The sequence below is a fragment of the Pygocentrus nattereri genome, chromosome 7 (genome assembly GCF_015220715.1).
Source record: "Pygocentrus nattereri isolate fPygNat1 chromosome 7, fPygNat1.pri, whole genome shotgun sequence".
NCBI classification, from domain to species: domain Eukaryota; kingdom Metazoa; phylum Chordata; class Actinopteri; order Characiformes; family Serrasalmidae; genus Pygocentrus; species Pygocentrus nattereri.
This window is the reverse complement of record NC_051217.1, coordinates 18,927,299-18,946,694: the sequence shown is the minus strand read 5'-3', so window position 1 is coordinate 18,946,694 and position 19,396 is coordinate 18,927,299. Positions and strand designations below refer to the sequence as shown.

The 19,396-nt window shown below is 42.7% G+C and overlaps 1 protein-coding gene across 1 annotated transcript; it reads right to left on the bottom strand.

The window, feature by feature from the left end:
* Positions 1 to 701: 701 nt before the first annotated feature.
* On the bottom strand, positions 702 to 17,795 carry siae (sialic acid acetylesterase). The gene is made up of 10 exons (XM_017708059.1): positions 17,641 to 17,795; positions 15,206 to 15,367; positions 14,409 to 14,572; positions 13,075 to 13,213; positions 12,756 to 12,939; positions 11,300 to 11,400; positions 11,080 to 11,213; positions 3,148 to 3,299; positions 1,841 to 2,024; positions 702 to 1,277 (listed from the first exon to the last, which is right to left on the bottom strand). Exons 1-10 carry the CDS (start codon positions 17,711 to 17,713, stop codon positions 1,032 to 1,034), a joined length of 1,539 nt encoding a protein of 512 aa, XP_017563548.1. The 5' UTR covers positions 17,714 to 17,795; the 3' UTR covers positions 702 to 1,031.
* Positions 17,796 to 19,396: the final 1,601 nt, after the last annotated feature.

Sequence of the window (19,396 nt, the reverse complement as noted above, 5' to 3'; positions counted from 1 at the left end):
CCACCAAATCCCCTCCAGCTGGATATCACATACCTGCTTTTGAGTACATATCCAGAATGTACATGATTCAAATGGACAAGTCACTTCAGAGGGGCAAATTCTTTTTTCTATGGCCCTGTCATTCTAATCTGACTTATTTACTTTATGTTCCTGATAACTATCTAAAGGCTTGTTTTTGTTGGCGTCCTTTCACATCTTAAGCAGGACTGAACAGGACCATAAAATGAGCCGGAGCTCCTGCTCAAGGCGGTATCTGAGTTCAATCTTACGGGTGGGGAACCAGTCATGTGAGGTCCCGCTGTACAGTCCCTCTGCGTCATTGTGGTCACTCTGGGAGTCTTTCTAGGCCACAGCTCCCTCACCTCAACCCCTTTCTTCACTGCCCTGGGAGTAGGAAGGCCTCACTGGGCCTGCCGGACTGTGGCCAGCACTAAAACTCCAGAGAAAGGCGGGGTGTAAACGCAAGCCACAAGCCTCAAAGGGGGACTGAATATACAACAACAAAAGAACATTTCATCTGTTTGTCAAATGCTATTGCCTGTCGTGAAGACTAAAAAGCCACCCAGGAAAATGCTAGTCATCCAAATAAACAGCCTGCTGTGTATTTATAATATTCTGGGTGGTCTATCATTTTCAAGGCATAATAAGAATGTAAAATGAAATTTATGCTGACATTTGCAAAGAATTTTTCTTCTTACACGTTAACATGAACAAAAATATTTATTTACACATTTATTACATTCAATTCTGTCTATTTTGCCACTGAGAGACCAGTCTCAAAGTCCTGAAACAGATAAGTGCAAACATTAAGATAAAAAATTAAACAGTGCAGCCAGTGCAGATTAGGCATCTGAATCATTTAGTATCTGTGTGCTGTGACAATACTGCCACCTGCTGGTCAATCACCACAAAGCAGCCTACAAATGTGTAAAACACTCTGCATTTGGAGATTCACGAATCAGGTACCGTGCTGCGATTTATTCTACTCACAAACACAACTGTGAGTTGGGCTCAAGGCAAGTACACTCAAGTTAGCTGCTTGATGGCCTGCGGTTAATGGTGAATGGTGGAGCAGGTAAGTCTCCATCTGCGCAATAGATGGGACATGCTTTAAAAGCACAGGGCCAGTCTCTCCAGGAATAGCGCAGAGCTGCTACATTGTCAACGGGACACGGAGCTATTGATACCAAAACATAATTACTGCCCTGTCCCTTCATCGGTGCAGCAAACCATTCTGAACCTTCAGCACATGGTTTCTTCTCTTTAGAGCAGCAGATCTATAGTGGAGATAAAATCAAGCAATCAACAAACCAATTCACAGAATAACGCTTCATTTCAGTTTGAAAAGCTGTCTTAATCTGATCGACAGTCGATTAGCCACTGTTATTTCTTTAGTTCTGCACTGGAGCATCGAGGCTGTTGTAGCTAAATAGTAATAGAAGTGTATTTTTCATCAATGATACCAAGTAGCCTCACATATGCAAACCATGTCAAGTTGTTACATAACCTCAAACAGACCTGATAATGCAGTTTCTGACACTTTATGATATATTGTTATTTACAAAAACAGACATTCGCCTTGCCACATCAACCTTTTCGCTCCAGTGCAAAGCTGCAGAAGCAAAATTCAGAGACCAAACACATCTTAGCTGATCTACTACATTTATGGTAAGGAAACATTTGTGCATATTAAATTTTTCAGAAAATGATTGCTTTAAGGGGCCTAATTAACTTGCGTTTAATGACCGCAGAAATGTTCTAACTCTATAAACTTTTTAAAGCAACAATACAATCAGCTTTGGCTTGGTGCTTGTACAAATTCACACATTTAAAAACTCACCTCAAAGGTGTTATTAGAAAGGGTGGCTTTGATCCTGTCATTGAAGGTGACGTTTAGAAAAATCTTGTTAATCAGGACGTTGCTGACTAAAGGCCCCTGGTAGTGCACCTTCTCCCCATAGGCTACAGCTCGGGCTCCCTTCACCAGCCTAAGCGCCACGTCCTGCTTATCCTGAGGGTGAATACTGCACTCACACAAACACAGACACCATGTACTATATTAACTATTGAATTGAATATTAACTCTGTAATACTGATTGTTCTGTAAAGCTGCTTCGTGACAACACCTGTTGTAAAAAGCGCTATATAAATACATTTTGCTTGCTTGCTTGAATTGAATTCAGAACCATCAGCCAACTGTGTTTTGCACACTGTGGAATTAGACCCCCGCATTCAACCCATCCGTGAAGTCAAACACCCAGATGCATGCACACTAGTCAACACACACACTAGGGGGCAGTGAGCACACTATTACCCTATTACCCTGTTACACATTTTAAAATAACTTTTTACTGAGCAAAAACCAGAAAGCACCCTTTATGCATTTCATTTCTAGATAAAATGGCCACTAAATACGTGTTTGTTTTTCAGCATCAGGAAAAAAACTGAATATTATACAGCAACCTTAACAACTAATTACAATGTCATATTTTTCAGTATTGTGAGCGTGCAAACCTTCCTTTGTTACTTTTTCTGGTCTTTTTAGGAGACTTTTATTTTCTTTTTTTCAAAGAAATTTGCACATTTCCACACCTCTAAAGTTCAGTCCTAGAAGTTTGTTGCATTTTCTGCTTCTCACAATCTGGTTAATCCCAAACACATTCAGTGATGTTGACTTCTGGACTCTGGGTTTCTGAAAACACCAGCAGTTTCTTTGTTTGATGTGTCTGTCTCCCTTTCTCACTGAGGCTTCTTCACAGCAACACATCTTTCAGACCAATAGCGCCGAGTTGTCTTCTCACACTTTGGTGGTTTACTAGGTGTTGCACAGTTATTAGGAGTCCAATTAAGTTGAACTTAATGGCCTTTGTGAAAAAGGGCGGTCTCTGACTTTTGCACAGTACTGTGTCACTAAAACTGACTTGCTAATCCTGACGAAAGCCACAAATGATACTTCAAGGGTTCTTTTAGTGAAGGCAGTTCTAAGAACAACTTCAATGCTTAACTGGTTATTTTGACGGTTAAATGGCTCTTCTAATATTGTGTATGGTTCTTTTAAAAAAACGGTCCTGTAGAGAACTCTTTTGTTAAGAGTGTGTATAAGACATTCCACCCGTGTTCTGACCCTCCTTCCACACTTGTCCGTACCTGCCCCAAGGTGACTTCTCATCTGGTAAGTCAATAGCAACAGCCATGAAAGTTTTCTTCATGCGTTCATTAGGAACAAAGCCATAGTCTGCGGTCTGGTGCCAGCGAATCTCTGGGAATCCGTCATTCACGTTTTTCCTAAAGGTGCAGAGCTAGGGAGATTTGAGAAAAATTTAAGAGTGAGAAGTGTGAGCAAAATAAAAGAAAGGCATGTATGCTGAAGGAATGTATCGCTCTGTAATGTGTGATAGATGTCATTATATTCAGAACATTCTGTTCTTTCTATTTTTGTTTATCCCTACACTGTCATATCTGCCACAACTGTCACTTATCATGAATACGCTGGGCCTAATCTTAGCATCAGTCTAACCTATAAAACTATGTCAGTCCATCACTTTGCAGGCTGGCCAGGTACCTGATACCTGATGTCTGATACCTGCGTGCAAGAAATAAACTTCAATTCTCCAGACATGCGGCAGCTCCCTGGTTTTGAGACGGGTTTGAGCTCATCAGTGCTGATGGACAGTCAGAAGAGATATTAAATCTTTTTTTTATGATTCAGCTACAGAAATCATATTCCGTCTAAACAACTAAAATATCTGAAACTCCAATTAGGAATTTCCATGGAGTTTAGATAAGAGACTAGACCAATCAGGCATAACATTATGACCACCTCCTCGTTTCTACGCACATTGTCCATTTTATCAGCTCCACTATAGAGATGCACTTTGTAGTTCTACAATAGGTGTTTTTCATGGGGTCAGGTTCCTGGGGAGACTATGTGTAAACTTATTTCCGGTTTCTGCGCCACTCCGCTACGAATATGGCTGCATTTCAATATTCATAATTTTTGGCTGAACTCCCGTGCTTCAGGCAGGACGATGTGGTCAGAACTGTGGAAGAGCTATCGAGCACCAAACATGCAATACTCGACACGGGATATAAATTCTTTTTTGAGCAGTTTATTTTTGATTAGGAAGGTAATTTGTTAGCTGGTTCCCAGTGTTGTAGTTAGCTAGTCAGCTAGCTAACATTACCTTACTTAATGTCTCAGGCAGGACGATTAATGTTCGGTAGTTTCAGCATTCTTCAGATCCGTAATTATGTGTCTGTTTAAGAAGTAAATAAACAGTGTCTAACATGAATTATTTAGTTTAAATTACATCCTTCTCAGAGTCCAATGCTGCAGATGGGGAGATCTGTGTAAGAGCTCGGGCTCGGATCTCCCTGAAGAGAAAAGCGATACACACACACACAAAACCCCAATTCCAAAAAATTGGGATGCCGTGCAGAATATAAATAAAAATAGGATGCAATGATGTGCAAATCATGTAAACCATATTTTTAAAGGAAAACACTACAAAAACAACATTTAAAATGTTGAAACTGAAAACCGTTATTGTGTTATAAATGTTATAAATGTTTTCCATTCTGGTTTGATACATGACTTCAGCTGCTCATCAGTTCAGGGGCACCTTTGCTACATTTTTCATTTCATAATGTGCCAAATGTTATCACTGGTGACTGGTCTGGATTGCAAACAGGTCTGTTTAGCACCTGGACTCTTAATACAGAACAATGCTGCTGTAATACATGCAGAATGTGGTTTGACATTGTCTTACTGAAATAATCAAGGCCTTCCCTGAAAAACATGTCGTCTGGATGGCAGCATATGTTACCAAAACCTGTATATATCAGTCAGCATTAATGGTGCCTTCACAGATGTCCATGTCACCCATGGCATGTGCACTAATGCCCCCCCTAAACTATCATGAACACTGGCTTTTGAATTGTGCACTGATAAGCTGAGTGGTCTTTAGCCCAGAGGACACAGTGTCCATGATTTCCAAATTGTTGATTCATCAGACCACAGGACACTTCCCCTCAGTCTATTTTAAAAGACCTCAGGCCCAGAGAAGGTGGCAGCGTTTCTGGACCCTATTTATATTTGGTCTCATCTTTGTGTTTTAGAGTTTTAACGTTTGTGGATGCAGTGATAAACTGTTTTCATAGACAGCGGTTTTCAGAAGTGATTCTGAGCCCATGCAGTGATTTCCACTACAGAATTATGTCTGTTTTTAATGCAGTGCTGTCTGAGGGCCCAAAGATCACATCCAGCAAATACTGGTTTTTGGCCTTGTCCCTTACATACAGAGATTTCTCCAGATTCTCTGAGTCTTTTAATGATATTATATACTGTCGATGATGAAAGGCAAAAGTTCTTTGCTATTTTATATTGAGAAACGTTATTCATGAATTGTTGCTCTATTTGATGGTGCAGTCTTTCACAGAGTGGTGAACCCCTCCTCATCTTTACTTCTGAAAGACTCCACCTCTCTGAGATGCTCTTTTATACCCAGTCATGTTACTGGGCTGTTGTCAATTAATCTCCAGGTGTTGTTTTTAGCATTTACACAATGATCACAGTCTTTTGTTGCCCCCATCCGAACATTTTTGCAACATGTTGGCATCAAATCCAAAATGGCAATATATTTTTCATATAACAATAAAATTTCTCAGTTTCAACATTTGATATGTTGCCGTTATACTTCCAATTTATATTACCAATGACATATAAGGTTTAAATGATTTGCACATCATTGCATTTTGTTTTTATTTACATTGTGCACAGTGTCCCAACTTTTTCAGAACTGGGGTTTTATATATGTCAATGTCAATTTATTTATAGAGCACCAAAGCGCTGTACAAATTGACCAAAGTGCTGTACAAATACAAACATTAAACTATAGTACTAGTAAAACAAATTTACAAGAGACAAAACAAATTACAAGAAAGCCATGGAATAGTAATGAGCTAGATTTAAAACACGACAGAGTGGGTGCCAATCGAATCTGCAGCAGCAGCTCATTCCACAGTTTTGGGGCAGCCACAGCAAACGCTTGTCCCCCCCCCCTCTGTGTGTGTATATAACACAGACACACACACAGACACACACACACACACACACACACACACACACACACACACACACACACACACACACACACACACATATATACATCCTCCTGGGCTTGTTCTTCCTGCTCTATCCCCGATATATCCTGCTCCACCACCCCCTCCTCATTAGTAGAATCTCCGAGGCCGTTGCTCATTGACACCAACTGAAATGACGTGGTACTGAGCCTCTTTTCAGCCACATTTTTCCATTCAGTGTAACGCAGATGTCCAAGGAGTTGAAATGAGCACTGCACACATACGTGCTGTTTCGGACTACTTTGTCGGCTCCTCGCTCCTTTTTTTGCAATTAACCATTTCTTTCTCAGATCATCATCAGATGGAAATGAATGAAAACTTAAAAATGAAAATGATTTTACACAGAACTTCCCAAACTGGAAATGTCGACGAGAGAAAGGCTCATTACAGACTGTAGTCCATCTGTTTCTCTGCACACTTTGTTAGCCCCCTTTTATCCTGTTCTTTGGTGGTCAGGACCCTCATGGACCTAAGTACTATTTGGGTGCTTAGCACTGCAGTAACACTGATGTGGTTGTGGTGTTAGTTTGTGTTGTGCTGGTCTGAGTGGATCAGACACTGCAGTGCTGTTGGAGTTTTTAAACACCTCAGCGTCACTGCTGTACTGAGAATCTACATCTACAGGGTCGACCAACACAGTTGCATCTATTAGAGTGGACAATGAGTGGACACAGTTTTTAAAAACTTCAGCAGCACTGATGTGTGTGATCCACTTGTTCCAGCACAACACAACTAGCATACCACCACCACATCAGTGTTACTGCAGTGCTGAGAATGATCTACCATCCACCTCATTATGGTCCTTTTCTTCATAACGAGCACAAAAAAAATCACTAGAAGTATGCCAATGTCTCAGAAGCTCGCTAGCTAAATTTCCCATTTAAGGTGGAATGGGAAAATCTGAACAAGAAGCTGGTGAAGAGCTGATTCCATATCACTGAAGAATTAGGGGTGGGTGATAATAAATTTGTCCCCTCTATTTAAAGGCATATGATGCCCTGAATGTAACTAAAGCCCAGCAGTGAGGAGCTGAACTTTAACCTCAACCACTACCCCTTGTAACTCAGTTCCAAGGGGCAAATGCGGGTCTAAATGTGACACTGTCACAGAGTGTCAACTTTATCACAATTCAGGTTGCGAAATTCCTGCCCTGCTAGATCTGCCCCAGTCAACTGTAAGTACTATTTTTCTGCAACTGAAGTATCTAAGAGCAACACCAGCTCAGCCACAAAACTTTTAACAGCGTAACAAATGCTGATAATAATGAAACCGTATTTGAATAATTTTAGAAGCAGATTTTTGAAAAAACCTCTCCTTGGATCACCACCTTATCGTGGTGGAGGGGTTTGCGTGCTTGAGTGATCTTAGGAGCTATGTTGTCTGGAGCAAAAGCTCCTGGTAGGGTCTCCCATGGCAAACTGGTCCTAGGTGACAGGTCAGACAAAGTGTGATCCATAATAACCCCTATGAAGACAGAAAAACAGGACTTGTGTACCCTGCCCGGAACAGGGTTACCGGGGCCCCACCCTGGAGCTAGGCCTGGGGGAGGGGCTCGCCAGCGAGCGTCTGGTGGCCGGGCATTTACTCATGGTGCCCGGCCGGGCCCAGCCCGAAGGAGTTACATGAGTCCCCCCTCCCATCGACCCACCACCAATGGGAGGGGCAGTAGTAGGGGTTCGGTGCGTTGTGGATCGGGCAGTGTCCGAAGGCGTGGGCCTTGGCATTCTGATCCTCGGTTGCTGAAACTGGCTTTTGGAACTTGGAACGTTACCTCACTGGCGGGGAAGGAGCCTGAGTTGGTGCGCGAGGTTGAGAGATACCGGCTAGATATAGTCGGGCTCACCTCAACACACAGCTTGGGCTCTGGGTCCAATCTCCTTGAGAGGGGCTGGACTTTATTCTTTTCTGGAGTTGCCCATGGTGAGAGGCGGCGGGCAGGTGTGGGCTTTCTCATAGCCCCTCGACTCGGTGCCTGTATGTTGGGGTTTTCTCCGGTGGACGAGAGGGTAGCTTCCCTACGCCTTCGGGTTGGGGAACGGGTCCTGACTGTTGTCTGTGCTTATGCACCGAACAGCAGTTCAGAGTACCCAGCCTTCTTAGAGTCCTTGGGAAGGGTGCTTGAAAGTGCTCCTCCTGGAGACTCGATTGTCCTACTGGGGGACTTCAACGCTCACGTGGGCAATGACAGTGAGACCTGGAGGGGTGTGATTGGGAGGAATGGCCTCTCTGATCTGAACCCGAGTGGTGTTCAGTTTTTGGACTTCTGTGCAAACCACAGTTTGTCCATCACGAACACCATGTTTGAACACAAGGATGTCCATAAGTGCACATGGCACCAGGACACCCTAGGCCGCAGTTCAATGATTGACTTTGTAGTTGTGTCATCGGACTTGCGGCCATGTGTTTTGGACACTCGGGTAAAGAGAGGAGCTGAGCTGTCAACTGATCACCACCTGGTGGTGAGTTGGATCAGGTGGTGGGGGAAGATGCCGGTCAGACCAGGCAAGCCCAAACGCATAGTGAGGGTTTGCTGGGAACGTCTAGCAGAAGAACCTGTCAGATTGATCTTCAACTCACACCTCCGTCAGAACTTTGACCAGATATCGGGGGAGGTGGGGGACATTGACTCAGAATGGGCCATGTTCCGTTCCTCCATTGCTGAAGCGGCTGACTGTAGCTGTGGCCGTAAGGTAGTTGGTGCCTGTCGGGGCGGTAATCCTCGAACCCGGTGGTGGACACCCCAGGTGAGAGATGCCGTCAAGCTGAAGAAGGAGTCCTACCGGGCATGGTTGGCCTGTGGGACACCAGAGGCAGCTGGCAGGTATCGACAGGCCAAGCGATCTGCGGCTTCGGTTGTTGCCAAGGCAAAAACCCGTGTATGGGAGGAGTTTGGTGAGGCCTTGGAAACTGACTTTAAGTCGGCTCCGAAAAGATTCTGGCAAACCGTCAGGCGACTCAGAAGGGGAAAGCAGTGTGCCACTAGCACTGTATATAGTGGAGATGGTGTGCTGCTGACTTCAACTGAAGACGTCATTGGGCGGTGGAAGGAATACTTTGAGGACCTTCTCAATCCCACCGACACGTTCTCCAGTGAGGAGGCTGAGTCTGGGGACATGGGAATAGGCTTGTCCATTACTGAGGCCGAAGTCGCTAAGGTAGTTAAGAAGCTCCTTGGTGGCAAGGCTCCAGGGGTGGATGAGATCCGCCCTGAGTTCCTCAAGGCTCTGGATGTTGTGGGGCTGTCTTGGCTGACACGTCTTTTCAACATTGCGTGGACATCGGGGGTGGTGCCACTGGCTTGGCAGACTGGGGTGGTGGTGCCTCTTTTTAAAAAAGGGGACCGGAGGGTGTGTTCCAACTACAGGGGAATCACACTCCTCAGCCTCCCTGGCAAGGTCTATGCAGGGGTACTGGAGAAGAGAGTCCGGCTTATAGTCGAACCTCGGATCCAGGAGGAACAGTGCGGGTTCCGCCCTGGTCGTGGAACACTGGACCAACTCTTCACCCTCTCCAGGATTCTGGAGGGTTCATGGGAGTTTGCCCAACCAGTCCACATGTGCTTTGTGGATCTGGAGAAGGCATTCGACTGTGTTCCCCGGGGTATTCTGTGGGAGGTGCTTCGGGAGTACGGGGTACATGGCTCTTTGCTACGAGCCATTCAGGCCCTGTACAAACAAAGCTGGAGTTTGGTTCGCATAGCCGGCAGTAAGTCAGACTCGTTCCCAGTGAGAGTTGGACTCCGTCAGGGCTGCCCTTTGTCACCGATTCTATTCATAATTTTTATGGATAGAATTTCTAGGCGCAGTCAAGGGATGGAGGGTGTCCGGTTTGGTGACCTCAGGGTCACATCACTGCTGTTTGCAGATGATGTGGTCCTATTGGGGACATCAGGCCGCGAACTTCAGCTTTCGCTGGATCGGTTTGCAGCCGAGTGTGAAGCGGCTGGGATGAGAATCAGTACCTCTAAATCCGAGACCATGGTTCTCAGGCGGAAAAGGGTGGAGAGCCCTCTCTGGGTCGGGGATAGGCTCTTGCCTCAAGTGGAGGAGTTCAAGTATCTCGGGGTCTTGTTCACGAGTGATGGTACAAGGGAGCGGGAGATTGACAGGCGGATTGGTGCTGGGTCAGCAGTGATGCGGGCTCTTTACCGGTCTGTTGTGGTAAAGAAAGAGCTGAGCCATAAGGCAAGGCTCTCGATTTACCGGTCGATCTACGTTCCCACCCTCACCTATGGTCATGAGCTTTGGGTAATGACCGAAAGAATAAGATCGCGAATACAAGCGGCCGAAATGAGTTTCCTCCGCAGGGTGTCTGGACTCTCCCTTAGAGATAGGGTGAGAAGTTCAGTCATCCGGGAAGGACTCGGAGTAGAGCCGCTGCTTCTTCACGTCGAGAGGAGCCAGCTGAGGTGGTTCGGGCATCTGGTTAGGATGCCTCCTGGACGCCTCCCTCGGGAGGTGTCACAGGCGAGTCCACCTGGGAGGAGACCCCGGGGAAGACCCAGGACACGCTGGCGCGACTATATCGCCCAGCTGGCCTGGGAGCGCCTCGGAATCCCCCTTGGAGAGCTGGTGGAAGTGGCTGGGGAAAGGGAGGTCTGGGCTTCATTGCTTAGGATGCTGCCCCCGCGACCCGAACCCCGGACAAGCGGAAGATAATGGATGGATGGATGGATGGATTTTTGAAAAAAAAAACAAAAAACATGCAAATACCAACTAAACCAGAACATTACTTGGGAGTGCTGGGTCTTTTTTTTTTTTTTTTTTTTTTTGTGATAATGAACCAGACAATTATACCTTAAATCACAAGCTGTGTACTATTTCACATGGCTTATTATTGTTTGGATGTAAACACAGGCTAAGTTTAATGTCTTCTTAAATACACGTTTCTGAAAACATAAATAAACACTTTAAAAACAGATATTACTATGTGTGGCACCTGTACAAATCCAAAAGGGAAATCCTGTGCAGTCTGCCCCTCTGAGCCTTGGTGGAATGCCATCCTCCAGTCATCAATCAGAGTAGGGAAAGTGCACGAGTACTTTGCCTGGTCATACTCTGCGTTGGCTTCGCCTGAGAAGCAACAGTGCAAACTGAGCCAAGCAGCACTTTATTACACTTTCATTCAATTTTATTATATGGGCTTTATTATCTCTTACCTTGGTACCATATGGCTCCTTTAATGGTCATGTTAAGCAGAGGGTGGATCATGGCATTCCATAACACGGAACTAGCCCACTTCTGTTTCGAAATATGACTTCTACAGGCAGTGATTTCCGCAATTAACAGAATGTGGACAGAAACAGCAAGCAAGCAAATAAATAAATATATCAAAACAATGAAAATGCCAGTTTTCTGCATTATGCAAACATTTTATAGTCAACAAAAGTGGGCCGAAAGTAAACCTCATTACCTTAACCTACAATGTTTCTTTCCTCCTCCTGTAAGATTATCATTTCAGAGGATTTATTATGACTAGGCATGTCACAAGTATTATGTAATTGCATGATCACTTTATTCAAGCTTACTGCAATTATTTTCCAGGCAACTATTTTCACAATCATTAGTTTACAACAAATGAGGCAAATGAATGTAAATAATAGAAACAAAAAAAAAATCTTTTTTTGAGAAGCATTGTGGGAAAACAACACTAGTCCTAAATTCGTACTTGTGCTGTTATCACTTCTAGAGGACAGTAGTGAGTATGTTTATTTGATGGATGAACGGAAAGGCCTCTGACTTTCCAAACATCTGCATGATTAAATGGCAAATGATATGAACTAAGTCATTCAGTATGGTTTGGTGTGAAATGCTCCGTTCTAGAGAACCTTACTGAGGCAGAATTGTTCACAGTGGTGGTGATGGGAACCAGGTGTCAGAAGACTTTTTGTTTTACAGTAGTTTGTGATAGGATTTTGTCCTAAAGGTATTTTGCAAATGCTGTGTTAACATTTTTTTACATTATTGTAGTATTATTTTACAATTATGAACATTACTGAGTATTGTTTGTTTATTTGATGTTTGCTTACACTCAAACACTCATTTTTGTGCGTTTGACATAGCTTGAAAATGTCTGTGGCCTTTTACACTGTGTGTAAATATCACAGTGAATGGACCAAAAGAAACAGCCCAAAATCACTTAAAAAAAAATTCTGGTTCTACGACTTGCATTAAAAGTAAAGCATGTTTTTTGCTTCTCCTGTAAAGTTACCATTCTGGAGGTATGAGGTTTTGTTCTGACAACAGAGATTTGATGTTTGTTAACACCTTTAAAAGACAACAGTGAGTAATGTTTGTTTATTTGAGCTTGTGCTTTGTCTGTATTTGGGAGCTACAGAGTATTGACTAGGACATAAGAAAGCTAATCAGTCAATCTGTCCACTTTAGGCTTGTACTTTGATACAGTGGGCAAAAAGACAAATTAATAGTTAATTTGAATTATTTATATTGCAATTAATGGTCAGCTAAAATTTCTGTAATAGACCTAGTCATGACAACAACAACATTCACGAAGGCGCTCCAATTCACTCAGATCATGGCATCTCTGCATGTAAACAGTTTACATGTCACTTGAACATATGGTGCTTGTAGGAAAAGTCTGTGTGGGGCTTTTACCTGTTTTCAAAAGTCTTGATCCCACACATGTGTAGTGCTCTCGGAGAAGACCAGGTCTCTATAGGTGTCCCGCCCCAGGACGACGCCACTAAACCAATTGGATAATTCAAGGTCTCGTACAGGTACCGGCCAAACAACCAGCACACAGCGGAGAAGTGGGTGAAGTCTTTTCCCCCAAGGATCTCTAAAATCACAGATATAATACAACCTCACAAACATAAGGATTGCACCGCACAACATTGCAAATCTAAAAAACGAGAAATGATAACCATGATGATAAAGCTTTCAGGGAAAAAAAAAAAACAAAACACTTTCACACCTCGTGTGGGCCGGGACCATGGAACCGCCACCCCTGCAAGATTCAGCAACTCCACACGGCTCTGCTCCAGGGCAGCCTGGAAGACTCTAACGTTAGGAAACTTGTAGACAAGGTCCAATTCCTCTGTAGCATTATTCACCTGCAAGAAGTGCAGAAACACAGGTTTGAGCTACTGTCAGTATATCACAGAAAGAAATGATGCATAGATGATCATCAGCTGAGCCTTTAAATGTACATACATACATATATATATATATATATATATATATATATATATATATATATATATATATATATATATATATATATATATATATATATATATATACATACACACATATACATACACACACATACATACACACACCGATCAGGTAAAACATTTTGACCACCTCCTTGTTTCTACGCTCATTGTCCATTTGATCAGCTCCACTTACTGTATAGGAGCACTTTGTAGTTCTACAGTTACAGACTGTAGTCCATCTGTTTCTCTGATACTTTGTTAGCTCCCTTTTACTCTGTTCTTCAGTAATCAGGACCCCCATGGACCCTCACAGAGCAGGCACAATTTGGATGGTGGATCCATTCTCAGCACTGCAGTAACACTGACATGGTGGTGTGTTAGTGTGTGTTGTGCTGGTATGAGTGGATCAGACACAGCAATGCTGATCCACTGAGAATAGTCCACCAACCAAAAATACCCAGCCTACAGCGTCCTGTGGGCAGTGTCCTGTGACCACTGATGAAGGACTAGAGGAGAACCTACACAAACTGTGCAGCAGCAGATGAGACAGTGCTGTGTCTGATCCACTTGTACCAGCACAACTCACACTAACACACCACCACATCATTGTTACTGCCCTGCTGAGAATGATCCACCACCCAAATACTACCTGCTGTGTGAGGGTCCTGACCACAGAAGAACAGGGAAAAATGGGGATAAAGTATGCAGAGCTATGGCATTGCTATGTAATTAACACTTTTGCGGTCAGTGTAAATAGAATTTTTACATTTGCTTTATTAAATGTGTGCAGGCTATAAATAAAATCTAACTAAAGGATTTCTCTCACACAGGTTCAGATTTCTGCTGACTCACTTTTACTTTTGTTATATATGTCTATCATGTTAGGTAAGCACAAATTAACATTTACGTGGTTACACTTTGCCAGACGTTCTGTCCATAAGTCACTCAAAGCATCAGGGGGCAAAGGAATAACGTGGATAGTAAAATGATAGCAATAACTCTAGACGTCAAAGAGTTAATTTTTTTCTATTATTCTTTCTATTCAGGAGAAGTGAAAAATAAAGAATGAAAGAGGAACAGTGCTAGTGACCTGAGCCAGGGTGAAAGCCATGTTGCTCTGTCCACCACATAACCAAACATCTCCAAACAGAATATCTGTGAGCACGATCTTGGCTGCAGCACCTCCTCTCTTCACAGCAGTCAGGTTATAGGGACCACCGGCCTGCACTGCGTCAAGGACCATCTTCCAAATGCCTGTAGAAAAGAGCTGGGTTATATATTTGAATAAATTTGGTCCAAATGTGTCCATCAGTTGCACAAAGCTGTATAACATAAGCATAAAAAGACTGGGCAAAAAATGGTATCCTTGGGAGAGTTGCAAGGTAAAAACAAACACAAAAAATACAAAAGCTTGCCTCACAATTACCAAAAACACCCTGATGATCTTTTAGAATAATATTCTATGGACTGAAGCGTTGAATGTGGACCGTCTTGAAAGTCAGAGTCCCTATACATCTGGTGCAAAGTTACCACAGCACTCCACAATAATAACATCATATCAACAGTGAAACATGGTGGTGGCAGTGTGATGTTGTAGAGATGCCTTGTGCCTTCAGGATCTGGATGACTTGCCATAATTGCTTGACTATATGCAATGTTCTACTTGACTTATATTACATTCTGGATGAGGATCTGTAATCATTTAGTGGGACAAATACAAAAAGATAGAAAATTAGAGTAAATCATGACAAGGCAAATTTGTTTTCAGGGCACTGCAGTAAGAGTGCGTTTTACAGCCAATTTTGCATAAATGCACAACAACGCTGAGCAAAACATGATCATCTTTGTAAAACACAATACACCATTTGTGAGCAGTTTGTTACTCACCATTAATTATAGGCGTAGAGTTTACTTGTTTACTTTGTGGTCCTATTAGAGAAATCTCCACCTCATTTCCATTTCTGGCATACCCCCACACAACAGCTCTCTCTGGAGCTCTCTGCAGGACCATGTGGTCTCCATAATAGGATGCAAAGCTAAATCCGTCACCTGGAAAGTGATATAAAAATGTAAATACATGCAAGCAGCTCAATCACAAGTGACCGTATGTGAGCGGATTCATTTAAAGAAGACTGGAAATCTTGCTGTGCCAACATATTTACTGAGGGTTCAAATTTTCTTGGGTCTGAGTGCAACTTCAAGTGGAAAACTGAATTTTCCTATGCCTCTTTTGCTCATCTTTACCAAGACTGGCAAAAATGTTTAACAGATAAACAAAACAGAGCTCAGCAACTAAAAAATAAAAGTAAAACAAAGTAAAACATGTTCAGTGTAGACAACAGGAGCTAATGTACTAGCAAGAAATCTGGGAGTGTTTAGCCCTGACAAACCACAGCAAAATGATTATTTCAATGGAGATAGTAGTACGGTAAACACTTTTTTGTGTTCAGCAAAAATTGCAACCGTGGCAGCTGAGAAGAATTTTAGGAGAAAATGAAATGGGTTTAAATATGTGTCCAATACTTCAAAACATGTCTTCCACGGTTGCGTACACCAAGCTGCAGTAGCCAAATCTGTAGAGAACACTGGTTGCAGTCGACTTAATGTGGCCTTGCACAGCGCTGACTTAATGTGATGCATGCTGGTTAGAAATTACGATCCCAATATCGCAGGTGCTGCAAAAAATCACCACGTCACATGACATTAAAATCTCATTGGAGCAAGGCGCTACAGTTGCTTTCCAATTACTCCATGAGCAACAACACACCTTGGTGACGTCAGATCACCCCCTCATTGGCTGGAATCTCTGACGCCAAAGACGACGTGTGTGTGATGCATGTTATGTTTTTATTCTTAGTACTTCAGATCCGTCTCCTATGGTTATCTCTTCCAAAGGGGAGGCCATGAATTTGAATGTCTACTTCTGGCAGCTCTCTATATTCTTTTAAACATGTATGGCCAAGACTATATTTTTTACTTCCAGCAACAAAAAAACCTCTGTAGATAGATAGATAGATAGATACTTTATTGATCCCGAAGGAAATTTAGGAAAGATTGTGTTCAGGAATTTATTTTAAAAGTAATATTGCCCCTGTCGATGATCACTTATTTAAGTTTCTTGTCAACATCCTGGCAATACGGTTACTCTAGAAAGTTTGACTTTATTCTCATGATTCTCAATAAAACAGAAAGAAATCAAAAAGCATTTCTCTAAAGGCGTGGCTCTAGTAGGCATTCCATGAGTAACTTTTTCCCCATAAACCTGAACTCAACTGCCTGGATGTTTTCATATCACCGAGATTCAACCTGATTCAGAAGCCTAATGCAAACTCTGCAACCAAAAGCTGTGAGCTCAGTAGATGAAGCAGAATGAGTTCGACTTGAAGGCAAAGCTTTTACATACTCACCAGCCACTTTATTAGGTACATACATACACCTGTTCAATTGCTTGTTAACACAAATAGCTAATCAGCCAATCACATGGCCACAACTCAGTGCATTTAGGCACGTAGAGGTGGTCAAGGAAACTTGCTGAAGTGCAGACCGAGCATCAGAATGGGGAAGAAAGGTGATATAAGTGACTTTAAATGTGGCGTGGTCGTTGGTGCCAGACGGGCTGGTCTGAGTATTTCATAAACTGCTGATCTGCTGGGATTTTCACGCACAACCATCTCTAGGGTTTACAGAGAACGGTCCGAAAGAGAAAATATCCAGTGAGCAGCAGTTGTGTGGACGAAAATGCCTTGTTGATGTGAGAGGTCAGAGGAGAATGGGCAGACTGGTTCGAGATGATAGAAAGACAACAGTAACTCAAACTTGTTGAAAGTATGCCATGAAGAATTAAGGCAGTTCTGAAGGCAAAAGGGGGTCCAACCTTTTACCCTGGGGTCATCAGTAGTTCAGGCTGACCATCAAGGTTGATCTTGGATTGAAGTATGAAGAAATGGTGTCGTTTCTCAAACATGATTATGCTGTGACTGAGACCGAGTCCTCGTACAGTAACAGCTACATTCACAGACACTGCAGAGCAGAACAGCTGAATAAACCCAGCACAGACTGGCGAAGCTGGGAAAACTGATTTTGACGTTAGCTATGCTAAAAACAAAGCTCTAACGCAGGCAATGTCGGTGGACAACTCTGGTCCCACGTTTGCTCGCTGACTTACGAGCATATATTTTGCGAGGGAACGTAATATCATTCGCTAACTTTTTTTTAAACCACCGTATGAAGCTCCGCATGAAGGCGCCCTCAGTCAAAGGAACCTGACGGCGGTTTAAGCTGCTCGTTCTGAGTTCAGGATAAACGACACGATCATTACTAACCGAGGTTTAACTTCTCAGACGATCCCGGTGTGAAAGCACAAAAAAACAGCCAAATACAAACGCTGGACCACATTTCTGCCTCCACTCGGCGAGGAAGCGCCTCAGCAACTGCCTCAAACAGAGCCACACGGGCGTCACATGATACGTCCTCACATGACAACATGCTGGAAAGTCACTTGACTTCTCCGTCAAAATAAAAGCCAGCTTGTGAAGCTTTACGCAGATTGTAAAAAAAAAAAAAAACGATGTCCAAAATGATTATAGGAAATTAAAGTGTGACGTTTATTCATTAGCTTACTAACTAACTTTCCTGCAATCTTGCTGTTTTTTGTTTGAGCATAATAATGTTTAAAAATAAGAATAAAATATCAGATTTTGATTATGACATATCGTGGCATTTCCATGGGAGATGCAGAAGAGGCCATTTCGTCATGTGGTTTGATTGATTGATTGATTGGTTGATTGCAGGAAGTGCACAACAACATAACATACAACAACCAACAGCCAGCCAGTGTAAACACATTCAATAAATCTTAATCCATTTATAATTCCAAAGTCCTTTTTTGCTTTCTTGTTTTATTGCTTAACCCCAGGAGGAGGCCATTTACGTCTGCCAAAAGAAGTACTCTTATTCTCGCTGCAAACTTGCTCTTAGTGTTGACCAACCAAACTACACTAACTAAACCCACAAAAGCTCCTGTGGGTGTGATGTGTAGGTGTACCAGTATTTTTGTCTATATAGTTTATTATTTGATGTTCAATGAATTCAAAATTTTAAGTTAAGAAGGTCACTTACTCGATAAGCTGCAAAGTTCAAAAGATAAGCATCATTTTTTACAGAGCTGTAGACTCCATTGTTCTGGTGAAGGATAGGTGGTGAATAGATGCACAAATCTGCAGGCTGCTTCTCATATATATATATATATATATATATATATATATATATATATATATATATATATATATATATATATATATATATTCCTAGAAAAACACCAGTGGCCAAATTGTTTGGTCTTCATCAGTAAGTTGTGGGCCTATGGAATTATTCTTGTCTACAAAGCTAGAAAACCCACCACCAACGTTTCACATTCATTAAGCCGACAACACATTTCTCCAACCATGTCATAAACACATCGTGGCAGATGTCATAAGCTGTTATGGGTTGTCATTACCCATTTTGTTCAGGGATATAACAGTGTCATGACATAAAATATTATGTCATCTCCATTGACAGTGTCAGGATTGGCCCCTCCCACTCCTCCATGTGCTTCTATTTACATATTCATGTGCTTCTTTGTTTGGTTTCCTCCCGGTTCTGCCCCCTTGTTTCTTGTCTCCGCCCTTGATTGTTCCCACCTGTTTCCCACCTGTCCCTCGTCATCCCTGTGACATAAGGACATGTTTGCCCGGGTCTGTGTTGGTCTATGTTTGGTGTATGTATTTTTTGATGTGCTATTTGGGATGTTTGTATGTACTGTTTGAAGTTTTGCCATTGTTTGGATTCTGTGTTTCTGTTTGTCATGTCTGACTCTTGATCTCTCTGTGTTGGCTATTTGAACCTGGACCGTTATGACCATGACCCTGGATTTGCCCTCAATAAAACTCGCTTTTCTCAGCGCATGCGTCCGCCTCATCGCTCCTTGTCACAGACAGTTCCAGTAATGCTAACATGACACTGTTATATAACTGAACAAATCCTCTCACGACAAGTCCTGACATCTGCAATGACATGTTTGCAGCATGGTTATGTCAG